This window comes from Puma concolor, chromosome A3, assembly GCF_028749965.1.
Source record: "Puma concolor isolate L17-30 chromosome A3, mPumCon1.1.hap2, whole genome shotgun sequence".
In the NCBI taxonomy this organism is placed as follows: Eukaryota; Metazoa; Chordata; class Mammalia; order Carnivora; family Felidae; genus Puma; species Puma concolor.
The window spans coordinates 16,484,413-16,506,906 of record NC_141669.1 but is presented as its reverse complement, the minus strand read 5'-3'; the positions used below and the strand labels follow the sequence as shown (position 1 = coordinate 16,506,906).

General features: G+C 49.2%; 1 protein-coding gene across 6 annotated transcripts in view; it reads right to left on the bottom strand.

The window, feature by feature from the left end:
- The window catches only part of LOC147582280 (uncharacterized), a 159,951-nt gene that overhangs the window by 51,816 nt on the left and 85,641 nt on the right, over positions 1–22,494 (bottom strand). For 2 of the 6 annotated variants that reach the window (XR_015248919.1, XM_086700097.1), the window contains exons 1-2: positions 3,728–4,776; positions 574–637 (exon numbers count right to left, since the gene is read on the bottom strand). The exons of 2 other annotated variants lie outside the window; for them this stretch is intronic. Coding sequence is in view for 3 of the 4 variants with exons in the window: in XM_086700097.1 (XP_086556223.1) it covers positions 574–637; positions 3,728–3,826 (163 nt within the window). In the remaining variant the exon portion in view is untranslated. Of the gene's footprint in view, positions 1–573; positions 638–3,727; positions 4,777–6,890; positions 13,735–22,494 lie in introns of those variants that run through there. 2 more of the 6 variants (XM_086700096.1, XM_086700098.1) reach the window with 2 other exon arrangements.

The window sequence follows — 22,494 nt, the reverse complement described above, 5'->3', positions numbered from 1 at the left end:
ACCCTCAAGTGATCCTCCAGTCCACCTTGAACCCAAAAGCGGTTCTCAAATCCAGTTCCCTGATGTCTGGGAAGATTCCTGGTGAGGTCCCACCATGGGACTAAAGCTTCCAGCGTCATCTCTGATGGGGCAAAATGCAAGACAATAAAGAAAATTCTCCAAACCCTGACTCGGACAGGGAGCCCTAGGGCCAGGGCTCTGCCCCCTGAGGATGCTGGCTCCACCCCCAGCATGGGCCAGAGTCCCTGACTTCCCATCACCTCATGGTTCTGCAACTGTGGCCCGAAAGAGAAGAAAAATGACTCCAAAAGAATTGAATCAGTTCATTGCAAGTGGTATTTATTGGGTGTCTATAGGGTACAAAGCAGTGAACTTAGCATTGAGGGAAGGAAGATGATGAGTTCATCCCAGTCCCTGACTTCAACTTTTTCCAGTCTAGTTGGAGAGCTAAGCCAAGCATTGGCTTGGGTAACACCCCTGCGAGGAGCCTCCTGGCCTTGCTGGTTCCCACTCTGTTCCCTCCCTGAACCCACACTTCACTCACCTACTGTAGGATTGCATGTATCCACTCACCTGGTTGCTGCTCAGATAGAGTGTCACTCCTTTGTGAGCAAGTCAGAGACAGGCTACCTGCTGGCTATCAAAACAAAGGAAAGGGCCATGAGGCAGCTTCTATGAGGTGGAAAAGGAAAGGAGTGGCTTCAGCTCTTGGGTCTCCGGAAAGGAACACAGCACTGTGGACAATTTAATTTTAGCCCACTGTCAAACTTATATAGAACCAGGAGATAATAACTCTGTGTCGTTGTGGCAATCTGTTATGGCAGCAACAGGAAGCTAATGCAGATGTTGGCCATTTCTTTTGGAGCCGGTACCCTGTTGACATCCCTCCTCTTCAGAGCAAGAGGAGAGAGACATCATTATATGAGACAAGGCAGACTTCTCTGGAAAGCCAGCTCCACAAAGAGAACTATCTAGTTTTAGTGGGGAAGGAATCAGGAGCTGGTTCTTGGAGAGACAGAGGGAGGTGGCCAAGGGAAATGTGAGCTGGCAGAGGAAACAGATCCCTAGCCCACCCACATGCAGCCCAGGAGCAGGGCACCTGCGGTTGCGTGCCCGGGGAAACGTGGACAGGGAGCACCCTAACCCTAGAGGCCCCCATACAGAGCAGGCACGCAGCTGCCAGTGGAGCCGGCAGCCTTCTAATGAACCACGTGGCCCTGGGCAAGAAGCCACCGGGGTGGAAAGTGGTCACATGTGAGGCCCCCGGTTCTCCCATGCTTCCCCTTGGTTGCAAAGCCATGAGGTTCTGATATAACACAAGTGAGGAGGAGAAGCCACGAAAAGTGACAGATACTATACATCCACTATGCCCAGGGGCCGTTTTACTAGATTTAGTTGTGCTGTCGGAAGATAGGGAATTATGACCTCTCTTGTATGCCTTCACAACCCGTGAAGCCCTGGACCAGGCAGGGCCCAGGAGTGACAGCAGGTACAGGGGTAGCACTCTCCTTTCTGCCCTCTCTCAGAACAGACTGGCACTGCTCACACCTCCCCACCTCTCTCTGCAAACAGGGCACAGGGTGGGTCATCGGTCCCTTCAACGTCCATGACCCAAAGGCGGGTCATGAGTCCTTAGTGAGTAAGTAACGCAGAGGAGGGTGAATAACTGAGCTCTGACTCTGAGGCACATTTAACTTCAACCATCCTAGCGGCAATGCTGGCTCCGGGGTGGAAGGAGCCTCAGGGAACCAGGATGGCTCCTGTGGTCATCAGCCACCAGCCCTGGCCAGCTGCACCCAGACATCATCACACTGGTCCACGCTGCCACTCTTGTGCCACTGCTATCACTGGGGACCCTGGCACCCAGTCCCTGCCTCCCTATGTCATGTCACAGCCACACCTTCTGAGTGCTGACCCCTCCTTAGGGCATTATCCTGGGGGGGGGGGGGAGGGACTGGGCATCCATTGCTGTTCCCAGAACCCAGGGCTTCCTCCTGCCCCATCCAGACTCCAGAAATCTCCTTCAAGACCTGGTGGGATGGATGATGGGGAGTGTCTCCTTCTTTAAGTTTCCTGCAAAATGTCTCTCCCTCCCTCTGCCTCTGTCCCCCCTCCCTCATTCTCTCTCATCTCTCATTCCTCTAGCTCTCTTTCTGTCTCTCCCTCCCTCCCTTTCTCTCTCTCCTTAAACCCTCCAGGCTCTAGCATAATCTTGTCAATGGTTTTAGACATTCCGGAAACAAAATCCAGGAAAGAGAGTGTCTCACACACGACTTGTGCTTTCAGACAAGCCCCAAATCTCCCCTGAGGAAAGAAGCCCACAGGCTGCTAACTGCTTGAAAAGGGGATGGAAAATGGCAAAATACAGGGAGGGACAAAAACACAATTAAAATGTTAAAAGGTTGCCCTGCCACGATAAAAATAATAGCCATCTTTTTGCAGCTATTTATTTAATAACTCGTGACCCAGGGCCCACTCTGTGCCAGAACGGTGGGTGCTGGGGTACCGTGGTCCACACAGAGGCTGGGCCCCTGTTTTCACAGGCTTTCCTTCCGGGAAACTTCAGACCACAAACTCTTAAACAAAGAAACGAGGAAGCATCCATGCCATGCAGAGGACAGGGCACTCAATGGCCCAGAGCTGGTGACTGCATTAGACGGTGGGGCCAGGTGGGGGCGCGGGGGGCAAGGTCAGAGGCGGCCCCTCTGATGTTTACACCTAGACCCAAATAATAGATGACACAGATAGATCAGGACTCACCTTTTATGTGCTGAGCACCTTCCATGTGCTGTTCTATTTAATTCCCACAGCCGAACTATGGAATCTACCTTGTCTCCATTTTACAGATGAAGAAACTGAGGTTCGCAGAGATTAAGTTTCTGGTCTGAGATAACACAGCCCGCTGCAGAAAGCGAGGACCAGGCAGATGTGCAGTCTATCTGGCTCTAAAGTCACATGTCCCCTACTCTGCTAGGAGAGACTAATTGCATCCCTCTTGGAATTTTCCCAAATGTTTCAGACAGAAATTTCTTTCCCACTAGGTGCTGACGTTTCAATCTTTCCTCCTCGGTCCCCTGGAAAGGGCAACCTGCAAGGCGGTTTCCATGCCCACCACCGCCTCTCATGGGAGAGGACGAAGGTGTCCACCAGTCACCTGGACTGGCCTCGCTCTCGATGCCTGCCGCCCTTCTCACCGGGGCGCTGGCCTTCTTGCCCCTTCCCCTGGGACCCGGACCGTCCCCCCCCCCCGCCCCCACCCCCACCCCCTCCTGTGCAGCCCTGTCCCACAGGCCGGTAGCTGGGACAGAACTAGACCTGCGTGCTGAGAGGAGCCTCAGGTGACTGGCCAGTGGTATTGAAGCCTATTTTTATTCGCAAAAAAAAATCTGTTCTGTATTTTATTCAGCTTTGGGGCAAGGAGAGGTCAACTCTCTTCACCTCTGCTGTAAGATGAGAATACGGCAGGAAATGAAATGACAGGGAAGCCAGCCCAGGAGAGGGAGAAGGGCAAATTACAGGGAAATTAAAAACCTGTGTTCAGATCAGAGTGGAGGGTGTCAAAGCTCCCCTTCCAGGGGGCCCTCCTCCCCAGGCCGCGGGCCAGCTAGATGCCTCGCTTGACAGACTCCATGTGACGGCCGCTGACTCGGATGCTGGTGGCCCAGCACAGGTGCCACCCGTCCTAGCCTCCAGAAGGAGGTCCTGGCTTTTGCCCGCTACACATTACCTGTGCCTTCCCGCTCCACAGGGTCAGTGGAAGGGACTCCACCAAGGAGCAGAGCCCGACAGCCGGGTGTGCCACTGCATGGTCCGCCTTCATCCTCATCGTGGTTCCTGAGTGACTTCTGTGAGCAGGGAACAGGGTCCCCAGCCATCAAGTCAAATGCATGTTAGTTATTTGGAACTCAGATTAAGCAGCTCTCTGTTCCCTTGCTCGCACAGAGGCATGACTTCAGCTCTTACCTATCCTTCTAATGCCCCTCCTCCACATAGCCCTCCCTGAACTGGAGCAGAGACTATGGTTTTGGTCTCAGCATCCCAACAACTGGAACATGCCAGGCACTTTTCCTCTTGGCCTGCTGGGTGCAGAGACATAATTTTAATTGTAACTGGAAAATAATCACCGAGCACCTGTTATGTGCTGGGGCATGCTGCTGGGTCTGGGACACAGCACAAGTTTCTGCCCCCAGAGATCCAACAATATGGCGGGCTGAGTAACTGTGCTCAACTCACTGTAGCAGGAGGCCGGGAGGGAAGGGCAGGACTGATGTTTCCACCAGCCGTGGGAGCCCAGAAGTGAGAGGATCCGGGTCAGCTGATTGGAAAAGGAGGCATCGCAGCGAGGCCTTAAAAGGTAGGCAGAATTCTGTTCTGTTTGGTTTTGTTGGTTTATTTCGTTGCTAAAAGAAAGACAGTGGCGGAGCCCTGGAGGAGAATGGCATCCCAGAGGAAGGGAACATAAGCAGAATCACGGATGGAACGCATAAACCCTGGGAGCGGGGGCGGGGCTGGGGGGGGGGGGAACAGTGGGGAGAGCTGTGAGTCAGTCTGCTCCGGCTGCCTCAACAAAATACCTCACAAGGGTGGCTGAAATGACAGAAACTTATTTTCTCACAGTTCCAGAAGCTGGAAGTCTGACACCAAGATGTCTGCAGGTTGGTTTCTCCTGTAGCCTCTCTGCTTATGGACAGCCACCTTCTTCCTGTGTCCTCACACGGTCTTCCCTCTGTGTGCACGAAAGTCTGGCACCACCTGTGTGTCCTGATCTCCTCTTCTTATAAGAGGCGATAAGGGCCTTATAAGGGGGGATAAGGGCCTTATCCCCAAATATAGTCACATTCTAAGAGACTGGGGATAGGGACTGGGGATGTGAATTTTAGGGCAACATGATTCCGCCCCCACAGCCAGCATGCTTGAGGAAGAGCATGCATGGACAGAAGGAGCTACATGGTAGGGAGACAAGGAGAACCTTAGGTTGAGGGCAGATTTCATAATCTCTTGAGCACAAGACTAATTAATTCATTTGGTTTTTATGCTAAAGGTTGGTGTTGCCAAAGCATGTCCCATACTCTGCTGTGTGCTAATAGACGTTAAGCAAACAAAAAGACACAGTTCACAGCCAAGTCTGGGAAACCAGTGCCTTCCCTGCAGGTCTTTTCAGGGCCCCTAGGTGGGCCAATGTGTGTTGTAAATCCTCAAGACAAAAGCAAGATCACAGAAGCCAATTTTAAATAACACCTAGTGTGACAAATACTGTAGTGAGCACTACTGAAGGTCTTGGGGAGCCGGAAAGATTTTTGAGCAGATGAGAAATATGATCAAATCTTAAGTTGAAGGCTATTGCACTGGGGTTGAAAAATCTTGACTGTCAGAGACAGTTGAACACCAGCAAGGGGGCATGGGTAAGTTCTAGAAGGCTGGGCTTCTGTGGGTAGGGTAGCCTATGACTGAGCAGAGCTCTCTGGCATTCTAGGAAGCTGTTCTGCTGCCTCATCACCCTTTCCATTCAACAGGTATGAATTAGGCCCCTACTGTGTACAGACCCTCTGGTCTCCCAGTCTGCTGCCCCCCCCCCCCAACCTAGAGAGCACAGCCCAGTGCTCACCTCCTCCCTCACTGTCTGTGTCTCTGGGCAGGTTTTCTGTCTCATGCAGATTCGGGTCCGAGGACTGACAGCACCAGCCATCTGGGACCTGATACCTTGGCCCCTCTCTCCTTCTCTTTAATCACACAAAAGACCTAGGACACGTATTAGGGTAACTAGGACAGTCCTGGTGCCTCAAGGCTGAGCTGAGGTCCCGCTGCTCTGGCCCAACAAAGCAATTACAGGGAATTCAAATACATTCCTTTTGGAACAAAGACTTCTATTTTCCGGTTCCCAGGCGGTATAGACAGATTCCTGGAGGCAGTCATTCTCAAGAATTCAAGAGGTTCAGTCTCAGCTGAAGTCTCGGGCAGATTGCAAGTGCTGATTTGGGGGAACTGAGACCCAAGCATCGGGCCTGGGCAGAGGAGACTGGTTGGATGAGAGCAGTAATGAGGCCGCAGCTGGGTCTTTCTAGTCTTGCTCCTCAGGAGGAGGGTGGAGCCCTGCAGGAGAGGGCCAGGACCCAGTGGGAGGGAGTGGTGTGCAGAACTGGAGCGGCAAGCACGGCAGGGAGCAGAGAGACCTGGGGTTCAGGGCACTTGACTGGTAGTAAAAAGCCCCCTCTGAGCTACTCCCCCAGGGCTGCTAAGAATCTAAGTGACATATTTAGATGTAGCGGTTTGTAATCGGGGACTTTCTGATGCAGCCCCTTCCATACATTAAAAACTTTTTTTTTTTCTTTTTCTGCTGTGCTTTTGTCAAGTAATATATATGATTCATACCCCTGTCTATTACCCAGCCCCCAAGCCCCACCTGGGTGCAGAGGGAGCTCTTTTACCCATATTGCTAGTAATTACAATTAAAAAAAGAAAGAAGAAAGAAAGAAAAATGAAAAGAAAGAGCTGAGTATTTCACAGGTACCTTTTATACCACTACAACATGTCCCTATGTCAAAATGGTCCCATCAAATTGTCAGGTGTCTTTCAGGGTCAAGGGAATTCCTCTTGCCCTGCACCTCCCATGCCTCAGCACCCACGGGCTTCAGGAAACTGGCTAAGGCTCTGGGGTGAGTCTGGCCCTGAGGTGGGAGAGAGCCCTCCCCCCACCCCCCACTGCCCTCACTGGGCTTTCTTGGTCATTCCTGGGTAGCTTCACAAATGAACAGCCTACCTCCATCCAAGTACCCTTTCGTCACCCAGCCAGCCACTGGCATCTTCTGGGGCTTATCCACAAAGGTTCCAACGGCAGAAATGCACACAGCTGTTTCTTCCTACTGGGACCCATCTTCCCTCCGATCCTATGGGGGAAAAAGAAATTAAGTACCCTGCCTACTACCAGGAGCTTTTCCTTGCCACAATCAAGCCAATGGCTTTGGATGTCCCAAGTGGCACAGAAACCTGAAAAGACAGCAGTCCCTTGGGCCCACTTCCCCTCCTCACAGTCCGTGACCAAACACCACTACCATGCAAATGGCAGGCGGCACAATCTGGTTCAGCTGCTGCCTCAGATAATCCCACGGGACCGCCCTCCTGAAATGTGGCAAGAGCTCTGCAGGCTCCCAATCTTGACCTTTCATCTTGGCTCCAGGCAGGAAGCATCCTTCCCCAGACCTTAGTTTCTTCATTTGTAAAATAAACTCTACGATTCCTTCCAGTTCCCAGAGTCTATAATCCTGTTCTCCTATGGTTGAACATATGTAATGTTTATTTTGGGGGAAAGAGGTTTTTGTGTTTTGTTTTGTTTTTTTTTTGGCTTTGAAAGTGTAACTTCAGACTAATAGTCCTTTTGGATGACATCACGCTAATTCAAGGCTAAGTGAATAGTTAAAATATCGCTGTAGCATGCTTTCTATGGGGAAAAGAGAATGGGGAAAATTCCTGTCCCCCAATACATATGTTTCGAGCACAGACTTTCTTTCTCAGCTTTACTTCTGAAATGGAATTTTGCCCCTTTCTTCCAGACTAGAGGGACCGGTCAGGGGACCCCCTCCTAGGTCTGCCCAGAATGCAGATGCTTAGGGTTCTCAGCAACAGGGTCAGGGGGCAAACAGGTGGTGAAACAGGAAGTGAGTGAGTCTGGCGACAAAGAGAAGAGACCAGACTTCCAACCAGAGCCTGGTGTTTTGCCTCCAACAGTGTGCTTCCCCAGGGCTACAGCTCCTGGAGCTCTGGGGGAGCTTTGGGCAAGCTTCGCACAGCTGCTGGGGCCAAATGGGGGCAGATGGCCATTTAACCCTTTGGGCATCAGCAACACCGCCTTGCAGCTTTGAGACCTGACCCATGCCAGGGCCAGGGGGCGGGGGAGCCAAGAGGGCAAGCACAGTGGTACCAGCAAATGTGAGCTAACCTACATTCTGTTTTGGAAACCAGTTGATATGAAATAGAGTCGGATTAATGTGGTTGATCAATGTAAGGAGTTGCTACTGAGAACGTCAATATCTACCCAGACATTTCAGGGTTTAATGCCAAGAGAATGCTCTGAGAGGCAAAGAGGCAAACAGGTACTTGAGCAGACTTCAGGCTATTGAGCAGGGTAGGTGATATTGCCCAAGACCTTAGAAGTTTCACACTTTGCCCTAATTATAGGCTGTGCAGTAAGGCTGGCTGGGCTTCGGTGGGGCAGAAAGCTCTAGTATTTCAGAGCCTCGAAGGAGGGCAGGCTTTGCTGGCATATGGAGACTGATGACTTTTGGAGGCTCAGGAGCTATTTTCAGGCCTTTTCTGATGTGAGGCCAGGAAATCATGCTGTGCCCCCTTGCTTCTCTCTGCAACTGGCCAGGACATCCCAGGAACGGACCCCAAACTCCAATCGTGAATTGCTAGGTCACCAGAGGACACCAATTAATCAGACTATTTACAAAATCCTGTCATCACACGCCAGAGGGAGCAGGCCAGCCGATGCCAGTGACATTCTGTGGATTTCTTACAGCATGTTTTGCCCATCCTTTTCTTATTAAACATTCAAATCCTCTTTACGTCGCCTAAAACAGGACTCTGTTGTCTGCTCACCCGCTGAGTGCCAGTAATCGAAGACACATGCCTGGAGCCACACTAGACTGGATGTCCCCAGGGCCCAGCTCTACTACACTGTTCACAACACACACAGAGACACACACACCAGGCACGCATCACGCAGATGCTGCCAAGTCAGAGCCTCCCCCGAGACTCAGTCTCTCAGCCTCAGTCCCAGAGGTTTTAAGCTGTCCCTGCAGAGCTGACCCACTGTGGCTCCAGTACAAAACAGGTGTTACTACGGCAGGTACCACCCCTTTTTCTGTATTGACAAACTGAGGCCCAGATGGAAGAAGCAGCTGGCCCTAAGTCACAGAATCCTGCTTAGTAGTCAGGCAAGGTTTAGGGCTAAAGCAAAGATAGGTTTCTGTCCCTCCCCACAGTAAGGAAAGGCACTCTTCCTGGCCTGAGGGAGCCCCAGCAGCCTGGGCCTGGCCTTAGTCTCTACCCCAGTTCGGAGACTGACCACTGATCACCACTACCTTCCTTACACTCACCAAGTCAGTATGTGGCAAACCCATGACCTTAGCTATAAGAGCCACATCTGATGGTGTCCTTCTTGCTCAAAGGTTCAGAGCCTGGCTCTAAGTCTTAACGGTGCTGTGCAGAAGCTGGCTTGTCCTGGCTCCTTGCCAAATGTCACAAATCAGGGATTTTTCTTTTCTTTTCTTTTCTTTTCTCTTTCCTTTTCTTTATTTCTTTTCTAGAGAATGGTTTATCAGTACATCACTGCTTGCCACACAGGATCACTCTGACTTCAATAAGATCCCAGGCCTTTGTGAGCAGAGGGGATTTATCTAAGGGTTCATGGTTGTAAAAACTGAAGCTAACTCTGGCAAGCTCGAATATGATTTTTAGGAAGGCTATCCAGTAGCTTACAAAATCCATAGGAAATATGGAGAATCAGGATCAGGAAACAGGCTGGAATTCAGGGGGACTAGGCGGAGTGTGGCAATCTGGGCCATGGGAGACTCAGCCTCATGCTGCTGGATGCTCATCATGGTCCCTGCAGCCAGCGGGCCCTGGGCCTGGACCTTTGGTGAATTCCACCTCTGCCAGAAAGAATTCTAAATAGCTTCTGCTTCTAGGCATCTTTGGCTCCAGTTCCGAATGGATGCATTTGACTGGCTGACCTTTAGTCATATATCTGTAACCGCCAGCGGTCAGGGTCTTGAAGAGAATTCTCAAACCATTTCTGCTTCCATAGCAGGAGGTGGGAGGTTCACACCTAGCAGATTTCCCAAACAGACAAAATACTAAAAATGCTTACTATAGAAACACTCTCCTCAGACCTATAGACTGATGAGTTGATTGGTCCAAGAATCCTCCCCTCAAATCTGCTCCCACCCTGACAAGAATGTTTCCCCTCCTCTTCCCACTTACTTGTGATTTTACAACCTAAATCTTTCTTTTAGCCAATAAAATCCTTCTCTGAAATGGAATAACCTTCCCCATTCTTCCAGGGCTCAGGTGGCATATTAGTCATCAATTTAATCTGACATTTTCCTTTTACATCCTTGATTCAGCTCAACCAAGAGAGGGGGAGCCACTCATAATCACATAATTAATATAAGTTAAGTGTGGATACTCCAGAACAGCAGGTAACCCAAGAAATATTCCCATGTGGCTTTGGGTTATGATGTATGAACTTTTAATTATAAAGAGAATTAGAATTGCCTATGTAAATTGTGACCACACAATCACTGGAGATAGGGCTGCCATAGTGCACAAGTTCAAGAGTGTCTTCCAGCCTATAGACTATAAAATGGATGGTACCCCCTGTGCAGTGCACACCCTGTGCAACTGTATAAGGTAGCCCTGGTAGAAGCTATTCAGGGCTTTCTGGGCAAGAAGAAAAGATAGCTAGGAAGAAACAGCAACCAAAGATCACATCAAATTGATCACATCATTGGGAGAGGAGACAGTACAAGATTTAATATAAAAAATTTAAATATACACACAGCCCACAACTATAGCAAAGGATCTTCACATTCATCCAGACCCACCCTAAATTTGTGTAAAAAGAATCAGAGAAGGACCAAAGGATTTCTCACTGTAAATTATGCTTATGAAAAACAAAGACTGGGACCGTTTTATTATTTGAGGACGAGCTGGTGGGAAGGGGGCGGGACTGCTGGCAGGCAGGTGGGAGCACACTGAGCTGCTCATCAACCTGCCCTTCAGGCTGTGAAGTCACAAGGGGGCTGAAAGAAGACAAGCACATGGTTCACCCTGCTTCCCCAAAGGCATGTTCCTTTATAACATGTGAAAGGAACTTAGGAAGTAACAAGTACCCGATGCAGGAAGACTTTGGTCTCTAAGTGGTCCCACGTTTGCAGCCTGTTGTTGATTTTACTCAGAACTGAGGAGGCAACTCACCACTTTTCTCTTGGAGGCCGTGGTGACAGGCCGGTCTTGATTTTCTGGTCATCCCGGCAGCCCACGCATGCTCAGTAGGAGTCTGAGCTCGGCCAGGCCCAGGCTACACAGCAGACCTCAGGGCCATGCAGCAGGGACTCAGGGTGAGGAGGCATGAGGGCCCATCAGCCTCACAGCTGAGCTCTCTAGTTCGGCTGGAACCAAGCTGGGCTTGGACCTCTGAGTCCAGAGAACAAGCCCTTGGCTTGTGGTCACCAGATCTGGGCTCCAATCCTTCTAACCACCCAGCTCACAGAGTGGCTGAGAGAGCCCCTTCCCTTTCTGGGCTCCAGAGCGAGGCTACGCAAGCTCTTCCTCCTCCCTGTCATGGCCACTGGAGTCATCATGCAACTCTAGAGACTGACATCTGACCCATAACTGCACCCACTGAATGGCACCAACCCAAGTGCAAAGATACATGGCCTTGTGTTCCCTTGTCCCTCCTTCTGCCACTTCCCAAAGTCCCATTCCAGGAGAAAAGTGGTCAGAGTTGCCTCCTTAGTTCTGAGTAAAATCTATCCAGGCTCCTGGTAACATGCCCTACCAGGATTAAACACAACACGTGAAGGCAGGTAGGTACCTGAAGAAAACACACAAAAAAATATTTGATAATCCAGCAGGGTGGGAAGGGCTTTTTACACATGACACAAAACCTCCATATCCACAAAATATGAGATTAATAAATTTGACTTGATTTCCATAGCAAGAGGAAAAATACCAAACAACAAACGAAAAGATCAAGGGAAACCTAGGAAAAGTATTTGGAACTCATATCATGGGTAAAAGATTAATTTACTTAATACTTACAAAGCTGGTGTGGTGTTTGAGGGGGTCTAATAAAGAGCATCCTTTTTCCTTCTGAAATTCCAAACCAATTCGTAGTAGGCACAGGAGTAGGAGGATGAGGACCCAAATATCAGCTTTGTACTGACAGAGCTATTGGGGAGCACGACTTCAGTGGGCAGACCATGGGTCTCCTCATGCTGGGCCCCAGGGTGAAGATCTGCCCAGTAGATCACAGGTTCTTCTGCCATGCCTTTGTTGCTAAGCTTACCTCATGGCCAAGGGCCCCCAGGAGCACCTGTACTATGCCAGCAGGCAATCCGAAAGGGCAGGGGGTGAGAGGTAAGGAGTATCCACTTCCTCCTCCCAAACTTACTAATCAGACCATTTACACTTACCGATGTCCTTTGACTTGGAAATATAAACCCAAGGAGTAGGCAAATTCCCTCCTCTCTTCCATCAAGTTCCAACATATCAGTAGAAAAAGCCATAGTACAACAGAAAAATGGGAAGAACATGGGGGTAAGTCCCCAAGACTTGAGGGTCTTCACCTGTAAACAAATCAGGCTGGAGGAGATGCTCTCTTAGATCCCTCTGGGTCCAGAAGACGAGTTAAAAATTGATCTCAAGCCTTGTCTTAGCTCGAGCTGCTATAGCAAAATACCATACACCATAGACTGGGCGGCTTAAACAATGAATATTGACTTCTCATGGTTCTGGAGGCTGGAAAATTCAAGATCAAGGTGTCAGTAGGTTCAGTGCCTGGGAAGGGCCCTCTTTCTGGTTTGCAGACAGCTGCCTCCTTGCTGTGTCCTCACATAGCCGAGAGAGGGCTCTGGTCGCTCCCTGTTCTTGTAAGGACAGGAATCCATCATGGGGGAATCCACCCACATGACCTCATCTAAACTCATTAATCTACCACAGACCCCACCTTCAAATATCATCACACTGGAAATTAGGGCTTCAACATATGAATTTGGGGGAGATGCAAACATTCAGCAGGGCTAATAGACAAGTAGAGCTGCTGAAAACCATCTTGAAAGAGTATACTGTGCTTATCACACGTCCTCATTACAGCACCACCACCCCCACTCCCTTCCCTGCTGTCTGACCACCTGCTTGCTAGCTAAAGGCGTGGACTGTGATTCTGGGGAACCTCAGTCTCTCTTCCAAGTCTCCATTCCCAGACCATTGCGTAGCCTGAGCCTTCACACCCATTCTTCAGGGAGAGTGAGGACTTTGAGCACAAGCCAGAGGGTAACTGGAAACCCCTTTACTCTTGTGGTTCCCAGACCCACCCCCCTGAGGACCTGCATATTCCAGCTTGTTATTGTACTCATTTGCTAAAGCCAAACAAAGAACTTGCACCTGAAAAACACTGAAACTTGTATGGTACTTGGAGTTCCAGGGTATAAAACTGGAGGTTAATCTTACACTCCCGCACAGGGGAGAGAGACGAGGAACCACAGGAGGTGCTTTCCAAAGCACACAGCTGGCCCTGGATATCTTCCCAGCTCTGCCGGAGGAGGAAGGGTGGGTTTTTCCCCAAGGGCCAAGCAGCCAATGCCTCCCCAGACAAGGGGTCCAGCCAGAGGAATCCCATAGCCCAAGGTCCCTGGCCATCCTGAAGCCTGGCATGCAGGTCTGGTGGGAAGTTATGGCAGCCTGGGTACCTCCTACCACCAGCCCTCTTAAAGAGCATGGCTATGGCCCTCATGACCATACAAACCGCCAAAAGAGACGCCAAGTGATCAGTGATCCAAGCATCTATTACTGCTCAACAAGCCACTCCAACCTGAGAGAGTAAACAATAATCATTTATTTTTATTATTTTCATGGTTCCAGAGCTCAGCTAGATGGCACTCCTCCAGGTCCCTTGCGTGGTTGTGGTCAGCAGAGGCTGGGGCAGGAGAAAGTCTTGAGGTTTCCGTACATCTAACAGACAAAGACACCGGGACTTCAGCTGAACATCCCCAGCATGGCCTCTCCACGTGGTCTGGCCTCCCTTACTTTAGCCTTTATTGAGGTTCTGCTCTGTGATGTGAGGTAAGGGGGGACAGGGAGGTGTGGGCCATGGTGTCTACCCTCCCTGAATTCAGTCTCCCTTGGAAGATGGAGAAACAAAGTCAGAAAAAACTAAAGAGCCACAGGAGGTAACCGCATGAGGCGGGCAGTGTGGGCAGAGGAGGAGAGGAGTTTATTTCAGCCCAGAGGAGGGGTGATCCGCCAAGACAACAGACAGTACGCTAGGAGTATGGCGCAAACTTGACACCAATGATACTGCCTCCACTGCCCCCGTTCTCCCTGCTGCTGGTAGCGAGTGTGTTAACGTTGTTTGTGTTTTGTTCTCTGTTGCTGTCAAAGTGGAGTAAACACAGCAGGTCAATTAGTGTTTGGCCCCCAAACAGGATTGGAGGAAAGTGTCTAGCGTGACCTGACTCTCCCTCACCTTTGACCATTCATGGCTCTCCTGGGGTGTTGAAACTGACCCACCTGAGGGTAACAGAGAGTCCAGAGCTGGTACTTGGGATGCAGGGACCAGAGCTAGCACAGGAGGCCCTGTCTAAGGTACCCAGGAGCTGAAACAGCCCAAGAGGGATCTAAGCCAAATCCCTAGACAGTACCGACCATCACTCAGCTTGGCAAGCCAAGTTCATGGGATGAGCCCAAAGCAAATGGGCTAGCTTGAGAGCGAGAGGAAGCCAAGGGTCCAAGATAGGCTGGGACTGGAATTAGACAAGGGCCCCATTATGAGCAAGGGAGCAGTGTGTGGGATGTCTGGTTTTGACTTCACTGAACTTTAGCCCTGTGGTGTCTGGGTGAGTCAGGTGGTCTGCCAAAGAGCTGGATTTCTGCTTACCCAACAGCAATGATGGTGAGGATTCAAGGGGTGCCTACTGGGTGGCAGGCGCTCTGATAAGAAGGTGCTGTGCAGATTTCCTTTCATCCTCTTAACGGCCCTGTGAGGCATTACTTTCCCCATTTTATAGACGAGGAAACTGAGGCTCAGGGAGAGAAAGGGATCTGTTCACGATCAACAATTAACCGTGAGCCTCGGCAGTCTGAGCGCACCCGGGCAGGTGCTTTCTGCAGACCCACCACGTACCCCACCATGAGCCTGGGATGGCGGTGCTTATTTCCTGCTCTTCCCAGTGAGAAAACAGAAGGTGGGGCGTGTGGCCCACCTGGCAAGTGGCAGAGCAGGGATATGAACCCCTTCTAACTCCCCAGCCTAAGCTCTCTGCACTGCCCCCAAAGGATCTGACTTGGGGTGGGGGGTGTCCTCCCCTGCAGCCCAGAAAGGTCTGGAACAAAGTTAAGGAGGAAAGAACGCAAAACAGAGCTCCATCCGCGTAGCCCCAGCAGGGGGAAGAACGTGGCTCGTTAACAGAGGTGAAGGGCAGGGCAGGGACAATGCTAACCATATGCCATCTCCCGTTTTTCACTTAAAAAAAAAAAAAGAAAATCACCGTATCATTTTTTTTAAATTACCTGTCCTGAAGAGGGAGAGGAGCAGGTACTCCAAAGAGCTACACACCTGCTTTCCTCACTGTCTGCTTCCAATCTGTTATCTGGCCTGGCACATGTCTCCTGTTCCTGGGATGTTTTAAGGGGCCTTCCTAGCTGGATCCAAAGAAAACATTCATTTTGATTACAGAAAAGAGGCGCATCTGCTAGCCTGGATTTGTGGGAGAGCCCATAATCCCTGCATTTTGCCTCCTATTAGCCCTCTTCTCCAGGAAAGAAATGTCCTGCTCTTTAAAGTCAAGGCCATAAAACTGTGACAGCTCGCTTGCAAACAGAGCTGATTCTGGAACATGAAACAACCCTTCAGATAAAATATACAACTCAGGTGTGGGAGTGAGAGGGCCGAGGTCTTAAAACCGAATCAGTTGTGAGTTACATTTCGTTTTATGGATCTATCTGGGCCGTTCCCTACTGTAGAACATCACCAGTTCCAACATTTCGGACATATTTCCCATTAGCCCTTTATTTGAAATTTTATGCGTCCCCTCATAAAAACCTTCAGCAGATTAATGTGCTTGGGATGTTTATTTATAAGTACAGCTGGTCTCCCTTCGAGTTGCTTTTATTGCTGGGTCGCCTCAGTGTGCCCTTTGTGCAGCAGCAAAATGGTGGGACGGCAACCCAGCAACCAGCATTATCTCTGAGATGAGGAGACACATGGTGGGGGTGGAGCCAGGGGGAATGGAGGGCATCGGGCAGCATTTTGAGGTTTTCCATGCAAGGAGGCCCTTGGGAGCCTCCTTCTGCCTGACTGACATTGTCTCCGTCTGTGGTGGGAATGGGCCTCGCGGGGATGGTGGGTAGAAAGGGAACCTGCACGATTGTCCTCATCTTCCAGGGGGACCTGTCCTGAGGACCGCTCCCTTCAACGCATGAGGACTGATAGACTTTGTCCAAGCAAGAGCTATTCTCCTCTGAGCGGAAGAAGTGGATTGAGTACTGGCCGTGACTGCACTAATCCTGGGTGAACCATCACGACTTTGTTTTCAAGACACACGATAATCAAATGCCTTTGAAGTTTCTAAATTTGTACTATTCTTTCCTTTATCCTCCTGCTTCAATATTTTCTCACAAAAGATGGGCATTCTTTTAAGCCAGGTGTTTATCAGTTCGTGTGTGTCATTTTATTATCGAAGACCACCAGGTGGTATGTTCTTATTGTACATTTGGCTTCATAGGTCTCCTACATTATAGAAACACTCTTTAGCAATATCCTATCAAGTACTCCCCCAGCTTCTGCCATCTCTCTCTAGAACTAAAGGCAACACTGCTCTTTGATTGTTAGAACATTCTGTCTTCTATTGGCCTATCTCTGGGACCATGCAATCTATCTTCCCCTTCCCTTTGACTAGTCCCCCCAAATCATCCTTTCCCTAGACAACATGTCCTGGTGCCCCCCATCATGCTCTGACTCAGAATCCAAATGAGTGTTGGCAGGTTAAGTCTGTTCTACCTTCCCTGGACTGGTGGGTTGTTCTGTCAGTGAGACCACCAGACCAGACCACCTGTCACACATACCAGCCATTATGCACTTAGGTACTCTTCGCAAAGACCATCACTCAACTCATGTTTCTGGGCTTCAGAGAGAGAGGTTTTATTATTATTATTATTATTATTATTATTATTAATGTTCATTTTTGAGAGACACAGAGTGCAAGTGGAGGGGGGGGCAGAAAGAGAGGGAAGAGAGAGCTATTTTTTATCACTCAGATACCTTTTGATTACCCAGACATTACCAGAGGCAGCAGACATTGAAACCAAAGAAAGAAAAGGAAAATTGTACACCAAATGACAAGAGACTGAGATTTGTCTTGCCCTTGCTCTCAGAAATGTTTAGTGATGTCCAAAGCACAAGAAAATGCAATCCAAGCATCAAATATTAAAAACCATTTGTGTGGTCTTTGGAGAGACAAACACCTCATTCTCCAGAACCTCCTATGAGTCCCTCACCTCCTTACTCTGGAATTGGTGCTCCAAGGTCCTCTGAGTAACAAGAAACTCATGCCATCCCCTCAAATTCCAGAGACCAAAATGGGAAGCAGGGGGAAAAAGCAACTGCGGTCAAGGCCTCAGGTCATTTCAGAGAAAAGATGAACAGTTGTTGTCCTAAATAATCTCTTCAAAATACTAATTATTTCAACAAAGATGTTTCCCTAAGACTTAAAGCTTTTCATTAATCCATGACAAGATAGAAGGTCCTGGGAAGTTGGGAAGAGTAGAGACCCATCCCTTATGCACCTGGGGCCCAGGTCACACCACACTTAGGTACCCAGTGGGCAAATTCAGTGCCAAAGTCCTGATAAGGTATTCTGATTTATACACGGCCTCACCTACATGGTTAAGCTCCTGGGTCCAAGTCCAAACTGGCCAAACTTACACATTACAGTTCCTTAGGATAGAGGAGATCTTTTGTAGGAAAAGTGTGGAAGCAAGGCTCGGTTATTTCCCATGCCAGCCATCACCCTGTCGGGCACTCCAGGCAAAGACCAAGGATGCTCTGGACTCTCGGAGGGTGAGGACTGTGACTTGGGATGCATGCGGAAGATTTCTGGAAGAAGCAGAGGACTGAGCAGGGAGGGAAGTTGAAGAGACAGTGCCTGAGAAACATGCCTGTGCCCTTGGAAGGGTTACAGTGTGTTTTGATCTCTCCCATCATGCACCAGGGCTCACACCTGCCACTCCCTCTACCCCAGTGCAGGACACCCCCCACAGAATTCTTGGCTCTGACCTCAGGATAAATAAATCCTGAGAGGCTCCTTCTTCCAGCTAGTATGACCCAAGAATGGAGTTCTTTTCCTTATAATAAGCAACAGAACTACAGTCCTGTCATTGGATTCCAGAAACTGCTTTGGAGCCCCGACTGAAGCAGCTTCCGCCAAAGTCAGATGGCTCACACCACACCCGGGGAAAGGGAGAGTCACACTAGGAAAGATTGCTCAGGAGACTGGCAAAGACAAAGCTTCCTTCCAGAATTGCTTCTGACAGGAGGTATAAACCTGAGCATAGGACAGGTTAGGGCTTACTGCTGCAACTGTTGATTTCATCGATAACCTGAACGTAAGGGACTTTGGCTGTTTTCTTCCACCTGGTCCTGAATTGCAGACTGACAGGCAGGGACAGACCCACGCAGAGCAGCAAATTCTTCCCCTGTCACTGGACAGGGCAGAAGCCCAGCCAAATCTCCCAAATAAATGAGAGCCTGTCCCAAAGCTGGGACTCCGAGAACTAGAGATAACTTTGGGAAAAGGTCCCAATGCTCCCACTCTCTTCCAGGCCCAAAGCCTGCCTCTTATCAGTCTCAAATATCTCATGCTGCTTGCTGTGTGCAAGTCCCTTCAGTGAAGGCAGAGAGAGTTAACAAAACTCTTACAGGAAGGTCACACACGCTCAGCATAATGTGTCTTTAGAGCATTGTTCCTCCTCCAACTTACTTAGAGGGAGTTAATTCACCTGCTGACTAAGGCTACTTGATGTATCTTACTTATGAGGAAACAGAGCCCACCACACCCCCACAGACACTTCCCTAGCCAATACAGAGTGTCCGTGAGAAACACCACACGTATGTGTACGGGGATGTGCAGGCCTGTGCGGGGGGCCAAGGGCCAACATGACATCTCAAGGAAGGAGGCTCCAAACAGATGTTGGGATTACATATGTTCTGGATATTTCAGGGCTCCCACACTCTCCAGGAGGGTGTGGGCAACAGCTGGTGGCACGAGGCCTGGAGGAAGACAAGTGGGGGACATGTCTCCATGCGGTCAGGCAGGAGTGGTTGCAGCCTCTAGAAGTGGCCTGGTAATGCTTTGGGGGTTCAGAATGCTGCCCACTTGCTGTCCCTCTCCTACAGGGAGGGCGACTAGTGGCTCTGGATCCTGTGTCCCACATGGTGCAGCCTCCCGCAGCTTTATCTTCTGTGAACAGCCTCTTCATCTCTGATTCAAACTCCACCTGCCTCAGACCCCCAGGTCTGTCCTCGTGACCATTCTTACAGCCAGGGCACTCCTGCTCTGATTTTGTGTAGACAATTTTTAAAAAATAGGTTGTTGCACAGTTAACAAGGCTGCAAGCGTTTTGTTTGCTTGCTTTTATCAGAAAGAAAGAAAGAAAGAAAGAAAGAAAGAAAGAAAGAAAGAAGAAAAGTAAAAAGGACCCATTGTATTATTATCCCTTTAACATGTGCAGGCTATGAGATTTATTATTCCATCCCATCCGGCCAGATTTTTTTGAGATTATCTCTAAACAATATATAACAACTAATGGAATGTAGGGCAGAGTGTCAGCCTCATAGGATTGCGGGGAGAAGTAGGATCACAGGTGAGAAGAGCTTTGTAAATGATCGCGCATCGGGAATGCTGAAAGTTTTACAGGATTATTCCCACCAGGCCCTGCTCTCTGCAATCTGGACCACCATGGCTTTCTTTCCTGCCATGGGGGTGTCTTGCCTGGACTCCAAATCCTGCCTACTGGAGGTTGACCAGAGAAGGTACCACCAGCTGCTGTGAGGCCTTGGGAAAGTCACTGCATCTCACTGGGGCTGATGCTTAGGGAAGGGGCTCCAGATTTGTCAAAAGACAAGATGGCTCTGAGTTTCCTTCCAGCCTTACATCCTACCAGTCCCTGGTCCTGCTTTGTGCATCGATCCCCTGGGGAGGACAGGTGATTCTGCAGGTTTTCAAGTATAGCTGACCTGACCTTTCACATGGGTGCGGCCAGATCTAAATGGGGCCTATAATAGTCACACAAGTGAAAACAGTCACCTCCCTTGCAGGTTCTGGGCTGAAAAAGGTGAAGGGAACTCCGTGAATTCTCTAGTTCATATTTCACTTTGGATTAGAAGAAAAAACCGCAGAAAAATAAACCGTGTCAATCAGCCCTGCTGTGTAAACAAGTGGTTGATGATAACCCATGAGACAGTTTGCATTTCTTTATGGAGTGGCCAGCGACAAAGATCCAAAAACAAACCTTCTCTTTTACGGTTATTTGGAAAAGGAACAAGGAAACCATTTGTTTTACCTCCGGGAGCTGTTACAACTAGCCCCTCGCTCCCCAAAAAGCCTCTCAGCACAGCAAGCCTGTGGTTCTTCTACGGCCTGGAGCCAGCTCTAGAGTCCACCAATACCTGCAGGGGCTGCGGTAAGGCCCCCTGAGCCCTGGCTCCCAGAGGTTCCCACCCTCAGAGGCAAGGCTGGGATCTCCTCCTGATGACCTTGCTGGCCCACAAGGCACCTTTGTGCAAATTAGGGGAAGACAGTCCCTACCTTTCAGTTGCAACTCTGGCTTGGCAGGCAGACAGAAGCTTTGCAGTTAGAAAAAGGTACCCCTCTCCCCAGCTCAATGGTCTATCGAGGGCCAGATAAAGTTTTTAGGCTCTGCAGGCCAGAAGGTCTCTGTACAACTACTTCACTCTGCTGTTTGTCACATGAAAGCAGCCATAGATAACACATAAACAAAGGGCTGTGACTATGTTCCAAAATATTTTTATTTATAGAAACAGGCCATGGACCTGATTTGACTCATGGGCTATTGTTTGCCAACCTCTGCTCCAGACGGATGCAGTCCAGCACCAGGGCTTGAAAAACAGACACTGGCTAAAACTCATCCACTGCTCACTTTTGATTGGGTACCCTTGTGCACAACCTACACAGTCCTACATGGTGGCCCTGCCTCTGAATCCCCAAGATGCTGGGGACCTAAGGGGACAAACTTCTTGCACCTGGAATGGACCACCCTAGTCTTAGCATCCCTGAACCCCCACCAACTCTCCCCTGCTCCAACAGCCTCCAGATCACAGGGTCACACCAATCAGGATGCCAATGCTGACAGACCCAAAGCCCCTTCCTCATTCCACTGAGTGGCCCCAAGCCAGTGAACTGCACTGAACATGGCTTTTAAAACCAGACTTCTATGACCTGAAGAGATAAAAACAAGGTCTGCAAAGACAGGAAATCCAGCAGAGCCAAATCACAGGGATTCTCACATGAGCAAAGCAGCCTTTCTCCTGAGACCGCTTCTTTGGCAAAATACCAGTTAACTAGTGAATAATTGGTTAAAGTGAAAGATTAAGACAGTTGGCAGAAACAAGTTATTTCTGGACATTTTCCACTTTTTCCCCCCAACCAGTCTTCCAGTTACAATTAAAATATGGTGGTGGCTTCATGCAAACCATGGACAGTCCACAACCCGGCAATACAAGTGGACTCTGCAGAAAACCCATTTCCTATAGCACCGAAGAACAGCCACGCATCAGTTCCCAGGAACCGGTCTGACTTTAAGTGGAATATTCTGTCGTATTACTCACCCTTCATTTGACCTTCATAAATATCAAAACCTTACTATCCTGTATCCTGATATTTAATTCTTTCCTGTCATCTAATGAAGCCACATTTGGTTAGAAGGTCACTTGTCATTTACAATACTGAGAGAGACATATTTCAGGGAAGCTCCTAATTCACAGCAAGTCATGAAATTGTGGACAAGATTACAACATGTACTGGCCTAAAGAAAAATGGAGGCCCTCGGACTTAACCAGGCCTCTCTGGGATCACACTAAAAGAATGAAAAAAAACTGAGGGAGGCTGGCATTTCTGCATGAGCTACAGAGTCTGGCCGATGTCACTCTAAATTCAATTATCTAAAAGAAAGTGTGGATTAATGTTAATATATTTTACAAGGTTCTATAATTTATCATCTTTTGTTTTTCTTTATGAATAACAGATTTTCCCTCAGTTAAAAAGCACATTGGGGGTTGGTTGGATGAAAGAGAGACCAAAAGCCATTTGATTTTTTTCCTCAGTGGACAGGAAGGCCATACAAATTCTCCTCCCCAAGATAGCTTGGCAAAGTTTTGACAGGGAGAAGTGTGAGAAAGTGCCTGGCAGAGACACAGATTGCAGATGTGCCCACACTTCATACTGGGTGAGGGAAACCAGGTGACTGGAACATTCTAGATAGGAATGATGTTTGATGATTACTCCAAACCCTGCCCTGGCCCCAGAAGATGAGGGTATAGACCTATCTGAGAAGCAAGAGGAACTGTACAAACATCACCCAGATGTGCTTGCTTCGGCAGCACATATACAAACATCACCCAGAATTCAGCCTAGGTAGACACAAGACTGCATGCAAGGGTGAGGATTTGATGTCAAGGATATAGAGATATCCAACCAC